Raw genomic sequence first — 15,896 nt, forward strand, 5'->3', positions numbered from 1 at the left:
CCCCCTCCGCGGGGACTGCACGGCTCCGAGGCCCCTCCCTCAGCAGCAGTGTCTCCCCCAAACATTTCTCTCTCTGCCTTTCCCTGTGCTGGGGGAGGAAGATGGATGTTGAAGCGTTACCCGAAGGTCTCGGGGCTGTGCGTGGGCCGCAGCGGGACGTGCCTCCAGAGCAGCGCTGGGACCCTGGCAGGGACCTCTGGCTGCAGCCCTTCTCCCTGCTGTGGTTTATAACCTCTCCTTGAATGGAAACGCTCCTGGCCGCTCCCCAAACTCCCCGGTCCCGCTGGGAACAGGCTGACACAACCCGCACGCGCTCCCGGCCCCGACCCCCCCAGCCCGGCCTTTCGTGCTTGCTCGGCCGGGTTTTCATGACGGTGAAAACCCAGAAGCTTCTGCGCTGGAGAAGAGCGGGACTGCGGGTCGCCCCAGGACGGAGACGCCCCACGGCACGCTGCAGACTGACGCCACTTTATTGGTAACTCTCGGAGAGCCGGGACGGAAGGACTTGGTTCGGTCAGGAGGAGGTTTGTACACAACAGCAATAGGAAACAACAACAATAAACGTCTGTTGCAACTTTGTATCTCACTGCAAGCCCAACAATAAACTTTTGCAACATTGTATCTGGTGCGACCTGTGGGGAGAAGGGCACGGGGAGAGAAGCAAAACCCGCTGAGCGCTTGGGGGTCACTCCCATGAAAGGAGCCTCCTGTCCTATGGTTTAACGGGCAGGGGAAGGAGAGATGCTGGGAGCACGGCAGAGGTGCAGGTTAGGGGGAAAACCCCACCGCTGAAATGCCACAAAGCTGGGGTTCAACACCCCCACTCAGCAATTGTTCAAGTCTTATAAATTCAAACTTATTTCTTTCATTTTAAATAACAAGTGCTTCAGGTACAACGCTTGAATTTCCTGGTTTATAACCCAGTTTTAAGTGCACACAAGCAGGAATAGATTTTTTTTTTAAAAAACTATATATATATTTGCACACTCATACACACACATGCACACAGTGAATTTTGTGCTGCAGCTATTTTAACTAGAGATGACAGAAGTGGCTATTATAAGCCAGGCTCCAGGAGCTGGTCATCTGTGGCACCGCTCACCCTAAAGCTGCTAAAGATTCTGATTATTTTTGCAAATAACAGTCCTCAAAAGTCTCCCCACACGGGGCTGCGTCAGCTACTGCTCGGACTGCTCCTGCAGCCGTCATTCTCTGGAAGATGCGGCTTGCAGGTGACTGAAGCCACAGAACGTTTTGCAGAGGACTCCTCTCTCACCTCAGTCCATGTTAAGAGCTCAGGGGTCACCTGAAAAGACGTGTATGGCCTCCAGCTCCTCTCCAGTGTGAAACAAGTGCTCGGCAGAGCAGAGAACACCGACAAACTCAGACCCAAACAGCTGTATTGATGTCAAACCCAGACTGGGTGTAGTCTATGGTATCGTGGACTTTCTTGGTGCCCTTTTTGGGTTTCTCGCTATTGCTTTCTGCCTTTGGGCACCTCTCTGCTTTGCTGTGGTGGCTCCCATGAAGTGGGAAGTAAAATGTCCCCTTGAGTTTGTTCATCTTTTTGGGTCTCTTGGAAATTTCGGACTGTTTGTCTTCAGGTGGAAGCCAGCAAGGTTTCTCCTTGAGAAGCCTGTCTCGGTCTGGCCGAACGCTCCTCAGGAACTTCTTGAAGATGTTGGCTGTGAGGGAGAACTTCCTGCAGAGCTCCTGGGATCTGCTCACGGACAGGGATGCCTCGCTCTTCTCCCCCTTCTTATCCAGCTCCGGCAGATCCAACCAGTTGCCAACCAAGTCTGCAAAGATGTTATCCCCCAAGACCAGCGGCTGCCGATTCCTGCTCTGGGACATCAGGGAGCATGTCCAGTCATGGCCATCGTCACACCCCGGGCACTCCCGGCATGCCGGCCACCCCCCAGCCGTGCCCTGGCTACTGGGCTCGAAAGTCTTTGGGCGGACGTGCTCTGCTCTGATCGAAGCGGAGGAAGGTCCTTTTGGGTGATAAACACCCTCACCACAGAGGCTCCCGAGGGAGGAGGGGGTGGCTCTAAGGTGGCTGCCCTCCGGGAGCGCAGCGGGACGGGGCAAACCCACCGGCCGTGGCACGGCACACGCGAGGGACGCGGGGCTGTGCTCCTCCACCCATGCCTCCCCCCGCAGCCGCTCGTCCTGCCGGGCCCCGGGCACATCTCTGCTGCTTCGGCGGCACTGGTGCTGCTCAGTGCCAGAAGCGGTGCTTTGGCTCCCTGAGATGTCCAACTGCTCCAAAGCTGTCTGGACCTGGAGGAGTTTCAGCTCCTGCAGTGCACCCATCATGCAGTTCATCTGCTCGTGCAGCCCGTCCCCGACCTCCTTCATGGATAGCTGCGGAGGGAAGGAAGCAGACATCGAGTCAGCGTCCCCAGGAGCCAGGACGGAGCAAGAAATTTTGACCAAAGGGCAGGAGAGCTGGGCTGAGCAGCTTTCTGAAACATCGCCTCTTCCTACTGACTACACTTCAGATGCATCCTACCTGTACTACATCCATTTCATGGAACTGCAGTCGGGTATTTCTCAGATTTTCTAGGAGTTTCCCTCTAGGAATAAGAGGAGCTGACAGACGGAATGAATTTTTTGACCTGACAACAAAAACAAATAGTTTGAGTTTCCACTAATTACTTGGCAGAAACCCAAGGTGTAGAACTATGAATGGTTTTGGCTGCTGCCAGTTTTAGCATATTCTTCTGCTTTTGTGTCTTTTGTGCCCTGTAACTAAATAAAATCAGGAGTCAGAATAATGAACAGAAGTGCCTTCCACAGCCAGCCTTGTTTCTTTACCTAAAGTGCTAAAGTAAATTAAAAATAAACCCCAATAAGAATCACGTTGTTACTATATAATGTGTCTTCAGATTTTAATACCCTCATTACAGGCACCTCTCACCAGAGGTCAAAGACATTTCAAGACACTTGAAATTTTGTGCAAAACGGCCAACAAACTCTAAAATTACTTACATTAAACTATCAATCTCCAAGCTAAGACTTCTAGTAGCAGTTCTGCTTTATCCCTGAACCTTGCTATAAAGATTTAACTTTCTATACTAGACTTAAAATAAGCAAGTTATTTTCCAGAGCTTCTAAATTCCCCCCTCTTCTCTTTCGCTCTGTTGCTTTCTCTCTCTCATGTAGGATCTGGATCATATTCCCAAAGCAGCATCATAAAACAAATGGGCTATACTTTCCAACAGCTGCTGCTTTTTTTTTTTTTTAGCAGGGAGGGGGAGCAGGGAATGGGAAGCAGAGGGGAAGAACAGCAGGGGACGGCAGGGCGGGCGGTGAAGACATGTCACATTGATGTAAGGTGGTTTGCAGAAGAGATTACCACTGTCTAGGAAAAGCTTCAGCCTACACTGTCATAAACAGTTTAACAGGCTCGTCACAATTTTTGTACAGCAATAGATCTCAAGCTTAGGGTGAAAAAGGACAGATGCATCTTACGTTCAGCTTTACATTATCAAGCTTTACTTTTTTACATCTCCTTCATTTTAACCGAGTTAGTTCAATCACTTGCTCTATTTCCGTCTCCGTACGTGGATCTGAGCAGTGGGAAAGAGCAGCCATCAAAAAATTGGATCCTCTGTAACAATCTAGCTCTGTAAGTGGAAAGCTCCTCAACAGTTTCTGACCACAAATCTCCATTTCAAAACCCAGAACCTAAAACTAGCCGGCAGTTACGACGATTTTTCAGAGCTTCACTCCCAAGAAACTTATTTATCACCCAGAATGAGCACACAAGCTATGAAGATACAGAAAATCTGTGTTTAGCTTCCTGATCACACTACCAAGTGTCTCCAGCTCTCTAATTTTTTAACATCAGCAAATAAACCTCTACTTCTGCAGACATGCAAATAACGCCCCACTTACAGACTAACCGAGCTCTTGGGTTTCCCGTACAAAAGCTGGGGCCATATGCTCTACAAGCCTCAGACAAAACTATCACCTTACCTCTCCAGATTTGCTGTAATGCTTCTCGTCCTAACCTTTCTCGCCTTATTAATGGAAGTCTGTTTTATCCGGGGCTTTGCAAAAAGCTGGATTTGGAGCCAGCTTGGCCCCTCATTGGCCACTTCCCACCAAATCCCCCGGCCGGCGCAGCGCTGTAATCACGGCACGGTGTGACGAGGGTCCTGCGGTAATGACTGGGCTGATCAAACCCTCGGCATATGCTGGACGGCTCCGCTGTTCACCTCATTGATTCAATTAACTCCCCCATGATGGGTGGTATCATTACAATGCATGCCTCATCCAGCAAGGCTCTATTAAGCATTAAAATTTCATAGACAGCATTTATCGTCAGCGTGGTCATTTCTCACAGGCAGAGCCAGATCTCCAACGAGAAAAGACCCGAGCCCCAAAAGCTCGGACTCCAGCGCTTTTCCTTCTGAACAAACGAGCTGGTTCTGCCAAACCTGGCGCCAGCCCAGCCTGGGGACCCCGAGCCACCGGAGAAGGAGTGGAGATGTTTTCATCTGTGGTCACTCTCCCATAAGTGACAGGGAGGTCTGGACACTTCCCCCCTGATGCCCGGCGCTGCCGAGGGCTGGGCTGAGCCGTCCACATCGCAGCAGAGAGGGAGAAGCGGGCGCTGTCGGGATGTGACTCGTCTGTCCTGTTTCAGCAGCCAGCTGCGGGGTGGGATGAAACCGGCCCTCCGGATTCGGCCTCGGTGTCCCTCTGGCAATGTAAATCCCACCATCAGCAAGACAGTTTTAAAGATCCTGAGGCTTTTAACTCTGCTTACAAACACTGCTGAAACTTCGGGTTGTGCAAGTTAAAAAACCCAGCAAACAACCCCCTCTGCTTTATCTTTGCTCCTCATGGTAGCTGTTCAGTCTTTTACAGAACTGAAGAGTGAGTGAAACCCAGCCCAAAGTGAAGTCACTGCCTGGTGACCAAACAGTCTGCAGGGGCTTGGATTTCATCCACTAGTAATTACCCTGTGGTAATTAAGAGTACTCACCCTGGAGAGAAAACTCTGGAGAGAGGAAAAAAAAAAGTTTCTTCCCCAGTGTCTAAGAGCCACTCTCTCCTCTTTGCCACGAAGATCTCGCTTCTCCCGAGTTCAGACTGGCCTCTCTGAGGCTCTCCAGAAAAGGAACCATCTCCCACAGAAGAGAGACCCCCACCCTGCAAAGGTTCAAGATTGAACTGTCTGGGCTGCTAGAGGAAAAAAGTTTCTGCAAATAATCCAGCAGATTGGGCTGGAAGTCAAAGAGATGCTCTGACTGCAAGGTGATGGGAACTCAGGGCTGAAGGGACAACCCTTGCAGTCTTGCTGGCTCTGTGGTCACACACTTCATGTAGAAGGAACTGGAATTTGTGATGAACTAAAGTGCAATTTCAAACAGAGCGTGAATGTGAGACAAAACCCCAGAGAGCCTTAATTTGGCATGGAGAGAGACCCTGACCGTACTTGCTGGGGTTATGCAAGTGACATTATGTAAGCTGGCCACCAAGGGCATCAGGAGATGTTCTGTCTTGTGCATGCTTGTGAGCTGTAAATCCCAAACCTGTTCTTGAATCAGCCCTGTCCTCAGTCGAGCTGCAGAGCAGAGTGCAGGGGAAATGGCATTCACCACAGAACTTTGGGTCTAGCACAGACCTTGCTCATCAGCATCCTCCTTTCTGTACCTGCTCAAGGTGCACAAATACGTCAGCATTTCAAGGGACTCTGGGTGTCTAATTTGAGACACTTTGTGCTTCAATATAAGTGGTTGTTTGGCACCTCTTCCAAGACAAGCCAAATTAGAACTACGACAACTTGCAGATGTTCAAATTTATCTCTCCAAAACAGTTAAAAATCAGATGCCTCAAATTGCATCTCATTATTATGCCTGAAACTTTTGGAGTCCCCAAAAATTGGCATGAGAAAGTTTTAGTCTAATTCTGAACAAGCCAACACAGATGCCTTTTATAGCCAGACAAGTATGCACAAGGCTGAGCACAGTTGTGACGTGCGTCTCTTCAGTGGCTGGGATTCAGCGTGTCATGTTAAATGTTTCTTCCTCCAGCAGTAAGGTATTACCTCCAGATCAATCCTCCTGTGAAGGCAAGAACAAGGCAGCTCTGGCTAAATGCTTCTCCAAAGCAAGGCTGGCTTAAACTACAGTCACCCTGAACATTGAAAACTGAAGTGCAAAATTCAAAAGCTTTTCAAGCACTTTCAAATGATCGTCAAGGAATATTCAATGTGAGGGGAAAAAAAACCACAAACCAACAGTGAGCACCTTGCAACACTGGCAGAGTTCAAATATGGTTTTCTGGGTTTTTTTTACATTGAAAATCCACCATTGTGAGTGGCAAAGGCATCAATCACTTTGTAAGCCGTGCCTTTTTAATTATTTCCTCAGAACACTTATTCCCAGAACTACAACCACAATTGGTTTACAGAGTTTATAAATCAATGATCTTCCACCACTGATTAACACAGCAGGAAGACAACTTGCCCCAAGGAACATCCTCTAGCAGTTACTGGCATTTTATCAAATTCAAAAGCAAATACCTGAGATGTACAAATAAAGGAGATTTCACTTGTCACTTCACAGGTAAATAAGTAACTTTTTTAACCCACTTTGGGAACTAATGTTTTCCTATTAGCATCTACATTCACCGAGTTCTCAGAATTCAGTTCCCATCAATGCCCTGGAGCCACAGCTGTCTGTATTCCCAGCCCATCCGCACATCTGGCCTGCCCAGGACTGTGGCAGCTTTGTGATGCTGACGGGAGAAAAGGAAAAGCCCAGCTAACACACCACGGCTTTCAGCTGAGCACAGAGAAGTGAAAAGAAGAGCTCTGAGCGTGTTTGTCGTAATGAGGAGGAAGACAGATGTCCAGCTCCTAGGTAAAAGAAATGCAAAGAGAGGAAGTTATTGCTACGAGGACAGGAAAGAACAAATGGCAAAGAGCAGTTCTTAATAATAGTGCTGATAGGCAACAGAACCAGCAACAAACAATTGGTATTTACAGAGGATGACATAATAGAGACCAAAATTATTTTAGAACTGCTGAGCTGATCATATTGTTTCTGTGTTTTCCTTTGGGTCACTAACTAGATTAATCTTCAACAAGCCTGCAATTGTGGCTGGGCATAACTCTTCAGCGTGCGCTGCACGGTTCACAGAGCTGCTTTCCAGCTTGGTGTTGCACCTTTCTTTTCCTTCCCTCGATGGATGCCAAGGGCCTGCAATCTTCTTTCTGTCCTTCCATATTATCACAAGAATTTGCAGTCTCTTGTTTGCCTCTTGTCTTTCCAGAGTATTTTAGGCATAAATTAGGATGTTAACTATGAGCTCACCATTTATCTGAAAGACAAAGGATGCTGAAACTTCATCAAAGATTTTTTTTTCTCCAATAGTTTAAATAGATCTTAAACAGATGTTAACCACGAAAGACATGGCTCACATCACTCACTTAACTATCTTCCTTACTCAATTGCTTTCCTTTCCATTGCAATGATAATGTTCTGTGCTTCCCAACCACACTTGCTACATTTAAAGGCAAATTAGAAAATCAATTCTCTGCAACCAGGAAATAAATGGACCAAAAAGAACTCCAACCTTCAGACTTTCACTCACAACCCAGGGAATAAGAGAGACCACAAGCCTCGAAGTACAGACTGACCATTGAAGATGATGGTTAAAAGTGTTGGTTTTCAGCCCAATGGTCTGCTTCGCTGGGGGATCTGGTCTCCAACGTTCCTGAATATGTGCAGCTAGGAGTCTAAAAAAAATCCACCGTCATCTTCAGGAGTCTTCTCTGGAAATAAACAAGCGGACAAAGCCCATGACGGCTTTTTCTCTCCCCAGGTTATATGTGACAGGACACCTGCTGTCAAGCTACTCCTTTGCACCTTCCCTTAAGGCAACACCAAGGAACGAGATTCTGCGATAACCACCCGAGTTTCTAACGCTACCTCCAGCAGCGACGGGTAAAGCCACCCCTAAAGGGACCACTTCATCGGCAGAGACAGAAATGCAGCTGCGTGTTTCCACCTGCTGGAGTTGTAAGCGGTGACGTTAGCCCTTGAGGTCTGTCGTTTACGCCTTACTCCACTGCAAATCACAAGAGCTGCTCCTTCAGAAACAGCAGTAATGAAAATACAGCAGACTCCTTTTCAAGCATGACAGTTACCGGAATAGGACCCAGTGTGAGGCAAAGAGTAAAAATAATTGGCTGTATTTTTCACTCAGACCAAATGTTCTATTCCTGCAAGATATTCATAGCAAGAAACATTGTCTACCAGGACATAAATTAATGTAAGAAGGGAGTCAGACTCTATCAAACTCAATAATGCAATGCATTTATGATGAATGTGCAGAGAGAACATTCAACAGTTCAAGTCAGAGTCGTGGGGTTTGTTTTAAATACCTACTGGAAAAAAGCAACAGAAAGCCCAGAAATATCCTGGATTCCTCAAGAAAGACCAAAACATGCAAAGTAAAGTTACAACTACAGCTAACTTGACGGTGACCCCTCACCCGTTACAGCCATGCAAACCCCAAGCGCAAGATAAATCTGCCCCATGAACTCACCAGTCCCTAGATGGATAACAAGTGATTTATTTTTATTGTAGAAGAGCCTTGAAACCCCAATCCCATGGTACATATGCTGATGTTACTAGGTATAAATGCAAACAATCCCCGTGTCAGAAAGTTTATGGAGGTAATGCCATCTGCAGCGTGAGACACGGAAATGAAATTCCTCTCTGCTAATCCCTGAGCAAGACAATTCTTGTTAAATCTGATCTTTCAGCTGAGATAGCATTCTGTAACTTGGAAAGCAGACATCATATTTCTGTACCTCAGAATGATGTTTGCAGACTCCAAATCCAGCCGATAAAGTCAAGAGGACTTTCAAGATCGGGATTAATTGCATTAATGGAAGATCCACAAGCTCTGTGGCACATTTCACAACTGCCATACGAAGGACGGATGACAGAAGGAGTGGAAAGGCACAACTTATTCCACCCCAGGCCTACAAACCAGCACTGCATATTCTCGCAAACCACATTGCGTCCATAAATCTCCAGGGGCTTTCCAGAGGAGGTGAACAAGGTCTTCTCTATTTCCTACAGACAGAGACTGAGGTGCAGAGAGCTGGCACGGCTTGTCCAGAACGGCTCCGCAGGCTGGTGTCAGCACCGGGACGAGGACCCCGGCTTCGGCAATCAATCCGACGGCGGAGCTGCCCCCGATCCCACGCAGGTTGGGATGAATGGCTGTGTCAGCTGAGGCTCTCCTGGCTGTGAGGCATTTGCATGGGGAAGCTTCTGAATGAATTCCAATCAAAGGGACACCACACATGCCAGAAACTATCACCTTACAATGGAAAACATGCGGCTGGAATAGGAGACCTCTCATTGACTGAAAGGGGTCAGATTCATCCTTGGGAGCCGTGGCAGAGCTGGCAGAGCTTTCCCAGAGGTAACGCGAAGGCCGGTGTAAGCACGCCCGGACCCATGCTCATCTGTGACTTGGCTGGCAAAGCACGGTGTGATCTCAATGCGTAGGCTGTGTGTTGAAATGCTGGGGCACAGAGCAGCCCAAACCAAGCACACGATTATTTAAATATGTTTTTCATACACAAAGCAGGAGAAAGAAAAATCAGAGCTGGAATCCTCGAATCCCATACTGCTGGGGGATAGAGTTGCACGTGAAGATAACCCTTCCTTGGGAACTGGGAGCTATGCCAACATACGCTCTCTTTTGAGAAAATCCCCTCCTCAAAACCAGCCAAAGGCTGCAGTATTTTATACCGAAACAAACTAAACTTCTGCTAATCGAACGGCCTCTAACTTTCACGTTACGCTGACCAGCCTCAGCAAGCCTGGTTCCTCAAATAAGGCATTTTTGCAGAACACCCCTGCACGACACCCCCTCTGCCACTCCGCAGCCCCTCCCACCCGACCAGAGCTGCTCCTTGGACATAATGCCAAGCACTGTGTTTCTCAATTCGCAATGATGCCCTGGAACTGGACTCCCGTTTAGCTGCACACGGGGTGGCTCACTGTCTCGATCTGGCCAAGTCCTTCCCACCATTCCTCCCGCATGATTCTTGGTTATGGTGCATTTAATGTCTGGAGGCATGACCTGCCCAGAAATGAAGAAAGTGGTAAAGAAGCAGGGTCAAGAGGTTTGGTTCCCACTCACCATTCAATGCAGATGGTCCCAGCTGTCTACCGCACTGCTTGCTGGTCTTTAAAGAAACATTAATCTATTTTAATTCCAGGCTATCTTGACCGTACTGATTTTTAAAAGCTGTTATTGCTCAGGGTATCATTTATGGTTATTTTAATTAATAGAGTCCTCCTACCTTCACTAAATGCAATCTGCAGCTCACTTAAGTTGCTGATGAAAGGAATTGTTTCCGACAGCGTGCTGTAAGGCAGCGGGTCTCTCCAGCTGTCTCGCCCTGCGGGCTGTCCTGGCACGGCTGTGCTCACAACAGCTCCAAGACTGCACTCTGATACCCTGATAATTTGTTGTTAAAGTAAGTTTTTAAGTTTGAGTAACAAAAATTGGAAGGGGAAAAGAATGTGACTAGTTTGAAAACCAAACGTATGAAGATCTAGGCTTAACTGATCTTTCAGTTAAGTCACAAGTAGTTCTACTGAAGGTGACAACTGCCCCTTCCCAGTTTTTTAAGCCAAGCATATACATAAATCTTTGCCAGCCTCAGGCCTTGGTTTATTAATATAATAGAAATTGTCGCATTTTTACAATTTAAAAAAATCTATTACTGCATTATAGCAAGGGTATGAACAAACCCACAATTTTCTCATTTTAAGTATTTTTCGGTTTTCACATTAAGTGTGAGGGATCTGCCTTTCTTTCGAATACATTCAAATTCTTCAGAAGTTACGTTGTGTGCTACAAAACAGGCATGTTTTAGACTCACAGGTGAAGGTGCGATGTTTAGGCTTCTGTACAAAATACTGCTCAGATAATGAAACTGATTTGTTTAGAAGACAAAACACAGATTTAGCAACCTTATTCTAAGCATGCTCTTTTGAAAGTTACTCTTTTTAGCCATCTCACTTTCCAACTTGTTCAGATTTTAAAGATCTTCCAGATCATAATGTACATATCCTGGTTTACAGTTTGAATTTCATTCATCACACCCAGTGTACAGCACACCAGTGATTCTCATTTTCCTTTGTTTTCGATTGTCTTCCAGCTCCTCTGTTTGTTAGGGAAACGTTGGTAACGCTAGCAGGTGAAATGTCACTGTTTGCTGCCACATTTATTCAGAGTAAAGCAGGGCTGCCCAAGCCCGTGTTTCACAAGACACGTCCAATCTGCAAGAGCCCAGCTATCTCCAGCGCAACAGCAAGTCCCCGATCTGCCCTGGGCACAGCTGTGACTTCGCGTGTCTCTGTATTGACTCAAATGGTGTTGCTTACATGCGAAACATTTCCCGTAATGCGGGCAGGATAGCAATACTGCATATAAGCCCATTTTGTAAAACTCCAGTTAGCACAAGTATCAGCATCCTATTAAGAAATCAACATCTTATTAAGTCCCAAACCGGGAAGCTTTTGTGCATTCAGAAACTTCACCCACCCGTTTTTGCTCTGCCTTGTCTTCCCCTTTTGTTCTCATTATCTATTTATCTGAACAACGCACTGCTCCCCAGCCAGACCTACCAAGCACTGGAACCCTATTTTGGAAAGTATCAGTTCTTCCTACCAGTCCATCCCTAGCAAGCCCCAGGGTACCAACAACACCTTCTGGCTTGTGGACAAGCCCAAGCAAGTTCAGCGAGTGAGGTTGCCGTCTGCACAGGAGCGGGAGGAGGGAGAAAGCAGTGTTGATTTATGACAAAGGCTTTCCCATTAAAGAAGTATTTTCAGAGGGTACTGGAGGTGGCAAGCGCACACTCCCTTTACATCATTTTGATTCCCGTAAAGTTATTCTTGTCAGAGATTGCTGTAAATGTTTCTTCGATTTCTGATCTACGCTGGCATCTTTTCTGTAAAGCCACGCGCACCCCCGGAGCCCCCCGTGCTCTGTGCTTCTCTGGCAGACGAACGGACCGGCGGCATCCCACCGGCCGGCGCTGGGAGGCCGGGACCTGCCGCCCGATGCTCGGCGATGCCGGAGGGGAGCAGCCGCGGAGGGACCCCGAACTTCCCCGGCCAGGCGGAGGCTGGATGCGGCCGGGACCTGCCCTGCCCTGCCCCTCCCGCCGGCTGCTGCCGTCCGGCTGCGGAGCCCGCTCCGCGCCCGGCCGCGCTGCCCCCCCACAAAGGGCGAGCGGAGCCGCGCAGACCCCGCGGAGCTCGGGCTCCGCGCACCGCGCAGGCACCGCCGCGGGACGAGCCCCGGGTGCGGGGACCCCCGCCCGCCCGCCGCCCCCTTACCAGCTCCTGCTTCAGCCGGCGCAGGTGGAGGTCCATGGCCCGGCTCATGCGGCCCCGCCGTGCGAGCGCTCCGCCCGCGGGGAGGGGAGCGGGGCCGGGCGGGGGGGCCGCCGCGGGGAGGCCGGGGGCGGCACCGGGGGGCGGCGGCTGCCGCCGGGGCTGAGCCCGGCCCGTCGGAGCCGGGATGCGGGGCGGGAGGCGCGCAGCGGGGCCGCCCCTCCGAGCGGCGGTGCGCTGGGGGGGGGTCCCATGCCCCCGCCTCCGGGGCCTGGGAGTCCTGGTGAAAGCGCCAGACGGCGAGGGGCTGCTTGCATGGAAGCCGAACCAAAGCCCGCACCCGGTGACAGCGCGGGAGTGCGTGCAGAGAATGATCCCTTCTCCCCTGGAGAAGTTGGACGGTTTAGTTTGTTGTCGTCCAGATCCTGCAAATTGCTCTGCAGAGACGGACCACCCCAACAAAAGCATGGATTAACCTACATGGCCTTAATCAGGACAAATTGCAAAGCCACCCAGTTGTGGATTTTCCCATTTTGTGCTAACTGGGGCCGGGTTGCTGCGTGAAGGCGCGTCCCCCCTGGGTCAACCTGCCCTTTGCCACCCCGGGGGATGTTACGGGTCTCCCCTGGAAGGTGGCAGTCCCCCAAGCACTTCGCACATGGCAGTGCCGTATCAAAACGCCCTTTGTCAGGAACAGCACATGTCTAGAGAGCTGCAAGAAACAGGTGTCGAAAATTCTTAGCGTGATTTATTTTCAGAAGAGCAGTTTTTTTCCTTACTGTGTTTTACAAGCAGTATTTTGGCTGACAGGAGTTTACAAACACAGCAGCAACTGGAAACTCCCTGGATATGAGGGATATTGTCAGTGCTACAGCTGTGCTCCTCTAAGGGCAGGATTTTTTTACCTCGGATCAACAACCTCTGATATTGCTTGTCACCACAGGAAATCAAACAGATGGACATATGAGCCAGGAAAAAAATACAAGCACTTTTGTATCATCAAACTTTATAACTGCACTGAATTGGAAAGGGGTTTAATTTTTCAGCGTTTCTCATCTATATATATGCATTATTCTCAGCTTATGTGCAAAATGTGTTGTTTGGATGATAAATGCTGAGTCCCCTGTAATAGGTTAGGAAGGCTTGTCTGAATCGTTCTGCAATGGTAAAGAACTTGATAGGATGAGAAATACTACTTTGAGTTTTTAAATTTGGGATGAAAAACGTAATTACTTGCTTTTTCTCATACATTTGAGTATTAACAAAGACTGGCTAAAATCTTTGCCTTTCCAGGTCTTTATTTTTTGAAGGAAAGCATTTTTTATAGTTGGTAATAGGATTTTGTTTGTTTGTTTGTAGAAATCAGCTTTGGTGTTTTTGAAAGCTGACCTTTGTGTCAAAATCCAATTTGAATAAGAAATTTGCGATCTGCCCTTTCATGTATGTTTGGGAAACACTTTAGAGTTAACATTTATTGATCCTTCCAGCATCTCTTTTATTATTAGTCAAAATTTCCTGTCACTTTGCTCATTTCAGGGTTTCCATTTCCTATCTATTAAGGAAGCATGAAAATTGCATCTCTCTTCAAGGATCTGTAGAACGTGGGGCAGTAAACAACGTATTAAATAAATGACCTTATCAAAAAGTTAATCACTTCCAACGGGGTATGCTATGATGTGAGTGGGATACCTGCCAGTGTTTCTTGAAATCTAAGCCAACTAGCCCAGCTATAATTTTTTTCTTGAAATCTGGCTGGATTTGTTGGCCAGCTGGCTGCTCCCCACGGCCCAGGGTCGGGGTATGTATGGCCCCAGGCTACCCAAGCATATCAAGTATCACATGGCAGGTTTGAACAGCCAGTCAGTGGTAAAAAATCAAAAAGATGGCACCATGTGGAGACTACAAGCTGAAACGCCTGCCTCCGCCAATTGTTAATAGTACAGGGAATGACCCAACTTCCCTTTCCTCTTTCTGTGCCTCAGACAAGGATCCGTGTTCAAGAAGAGCCACAGCCTCAGAGTCCAGGTTTCTGCGTTGCGCGGGCTCAAGACCTTTATTCCTTTGTTGCTAGTGGTACCATGTTTTTATAATTTATTGTATTATCTCAGTTCCGTAAAGTAATATGTAGACGCTACTTCTTCCTTGTGGCATGGCACCAAAGCTAAAACATGATGGCATTTTCTCTTCACATTTGTAATACATGGACCTAAGTTCAGCTGGTTTGAGCTGAAAACTGACCGTGAGCTTAATTTATCCAAGCCAGCTTTGAACAACAGTATTTTTATGTATTCTTTTACATTTAGTAGGGAAGAGACTAAGAGCAGGCATCAACAGGGAATGACTACTGTTCTCCTGGGGTTACCGTGTCTAGACAAAGTAGACCGCTGATGAGCACTATGGTTTTGGCATCTTGGAAAACTGTATGAAATCAGACCGGGAATTATCCTAGGCACAGGACGCTCTCCCCAAGATTTTCTTTACAATACCATATTTTTTTTAAAATCATATGGTTCCTGAATTTGTTTTAACTGATGCTTTTCACAGCGCTTTGAATACTCCAATACAAAAGAGATACAAAAGATACACATGGTTATTTGAAGCATCAAATCTAAGTTAAACAATATTGTATTTTCCAGCACATCTAGCATTCAGGAGGCCAACTGCACATGTACGTGGCAATTGGCAGACACTGTGTTCCAGAAAGCTCCTGTAACACTTGCAAGACACTGAACTGCATGATCTGCCGGCAGATGAACAGGGAAGAGTTTTTAGCCCCTGTTTGGCTTCTGTTTAAGGTTGTCTTTTTGATCCATTTTTCAGCCTCCAGGGCTGTTCATGTCCCGTGAGGCTGATAAAGGAGTTCATGAGCATAGAATAAAGAAAAGACCAGAATATTCGTGTGCTCCAAACTCCTGGGAACTTGCAAGAGAAGGGAAAAATCTGAAATATTTTTTCAGTAGGATTTCCCCACTAAGCAACATTTTTCTCTTCTGTATAGACAACTGGTTCAAAGCAACATCGACACTTCATGCCAGGCCCTGCACTCCTTCCACTCCACAGTGGTGCAAACCATGAGCAGATGGTGCAATGCAGTGGAAAATCAGGTCTCCAAGAAAATACAGAGCTGAGAATAAAACACCTTCAAGCAGAAAGCTACATGGCTTATTTCAGGATAAAATGACAAACTGAGATCCTTGGGCAAAAAATAGAATAAGCCTTTTAGAGTGGTGTATTCCACTTACATGAACTGCCTCATTCCCTCCCATTTGAGAAAACATCCATCCCTTCACAGCTGAAGGCTTATCTCATTTGTTGTCTTTCAGTTCATTGATCTGGTTTCTCAGGGCTTTCACGTGACTGTTCTTTGCTGAACTAACAAGCGTGGTTATCGCTGAATTTTCTTTCATTTTTACTTTCTTGCATACTGAAGGCAAACCTTTCAGAATTTCTTCCCATTTAAGCTGCAGCATGACCTGAATTGCACCCATCTTTGTTTAA

At 47.6% G+C, this 15,896-nt stretch overlaps 1 protein-coding gene across 1 annotated transcript; it reads right to left on the reverse strand.

Annotated features, from left to right (window-relative positions):
* Nucleotides 1-467: 467 nt before the first annotated feature.
* INKA2 (inka box actin regulator 2) lies at nucleotides 468-12,467 on the reverse strand. Its single transcript, XM_075173983.1, has 2 exons — nucleotides 12,402-12,467; nucleotides 468-2,367 (listed from the first exon to the last, which is right to left on the reverse strand). The coding sequence occupies exons 1-2, from the start codon at nucleotides 12,447-12,449 to the stop codon at nucleotides 1,384-1,386; spliced, it is 1,032 nt and encodes a 343-aa protein (XP_075030084.1). The 5' UTR covers nucleotides 12,450-12,467; the 3' UTR covers nucleotides 468-1,383.
* Nucleotides 12,468-15,896: the final 3,429 nt, after the last annotated feature.

The sequence above is a fragment of the Calonectris borealis genome, chromosome 26 (genome assembly GCF_964195595.1).
Source record: "Calonectris borealis chromosome 26, bCalBor7.hap1.2, whole genome shotgun sequence".
NCBI classification, from domain to species: domain Eukaryota; kingdom Metazoa; phylum Chordata; class Aves; order Procellariiformes; family Procellariidae; genus Calonectris; species Calonectris borealis.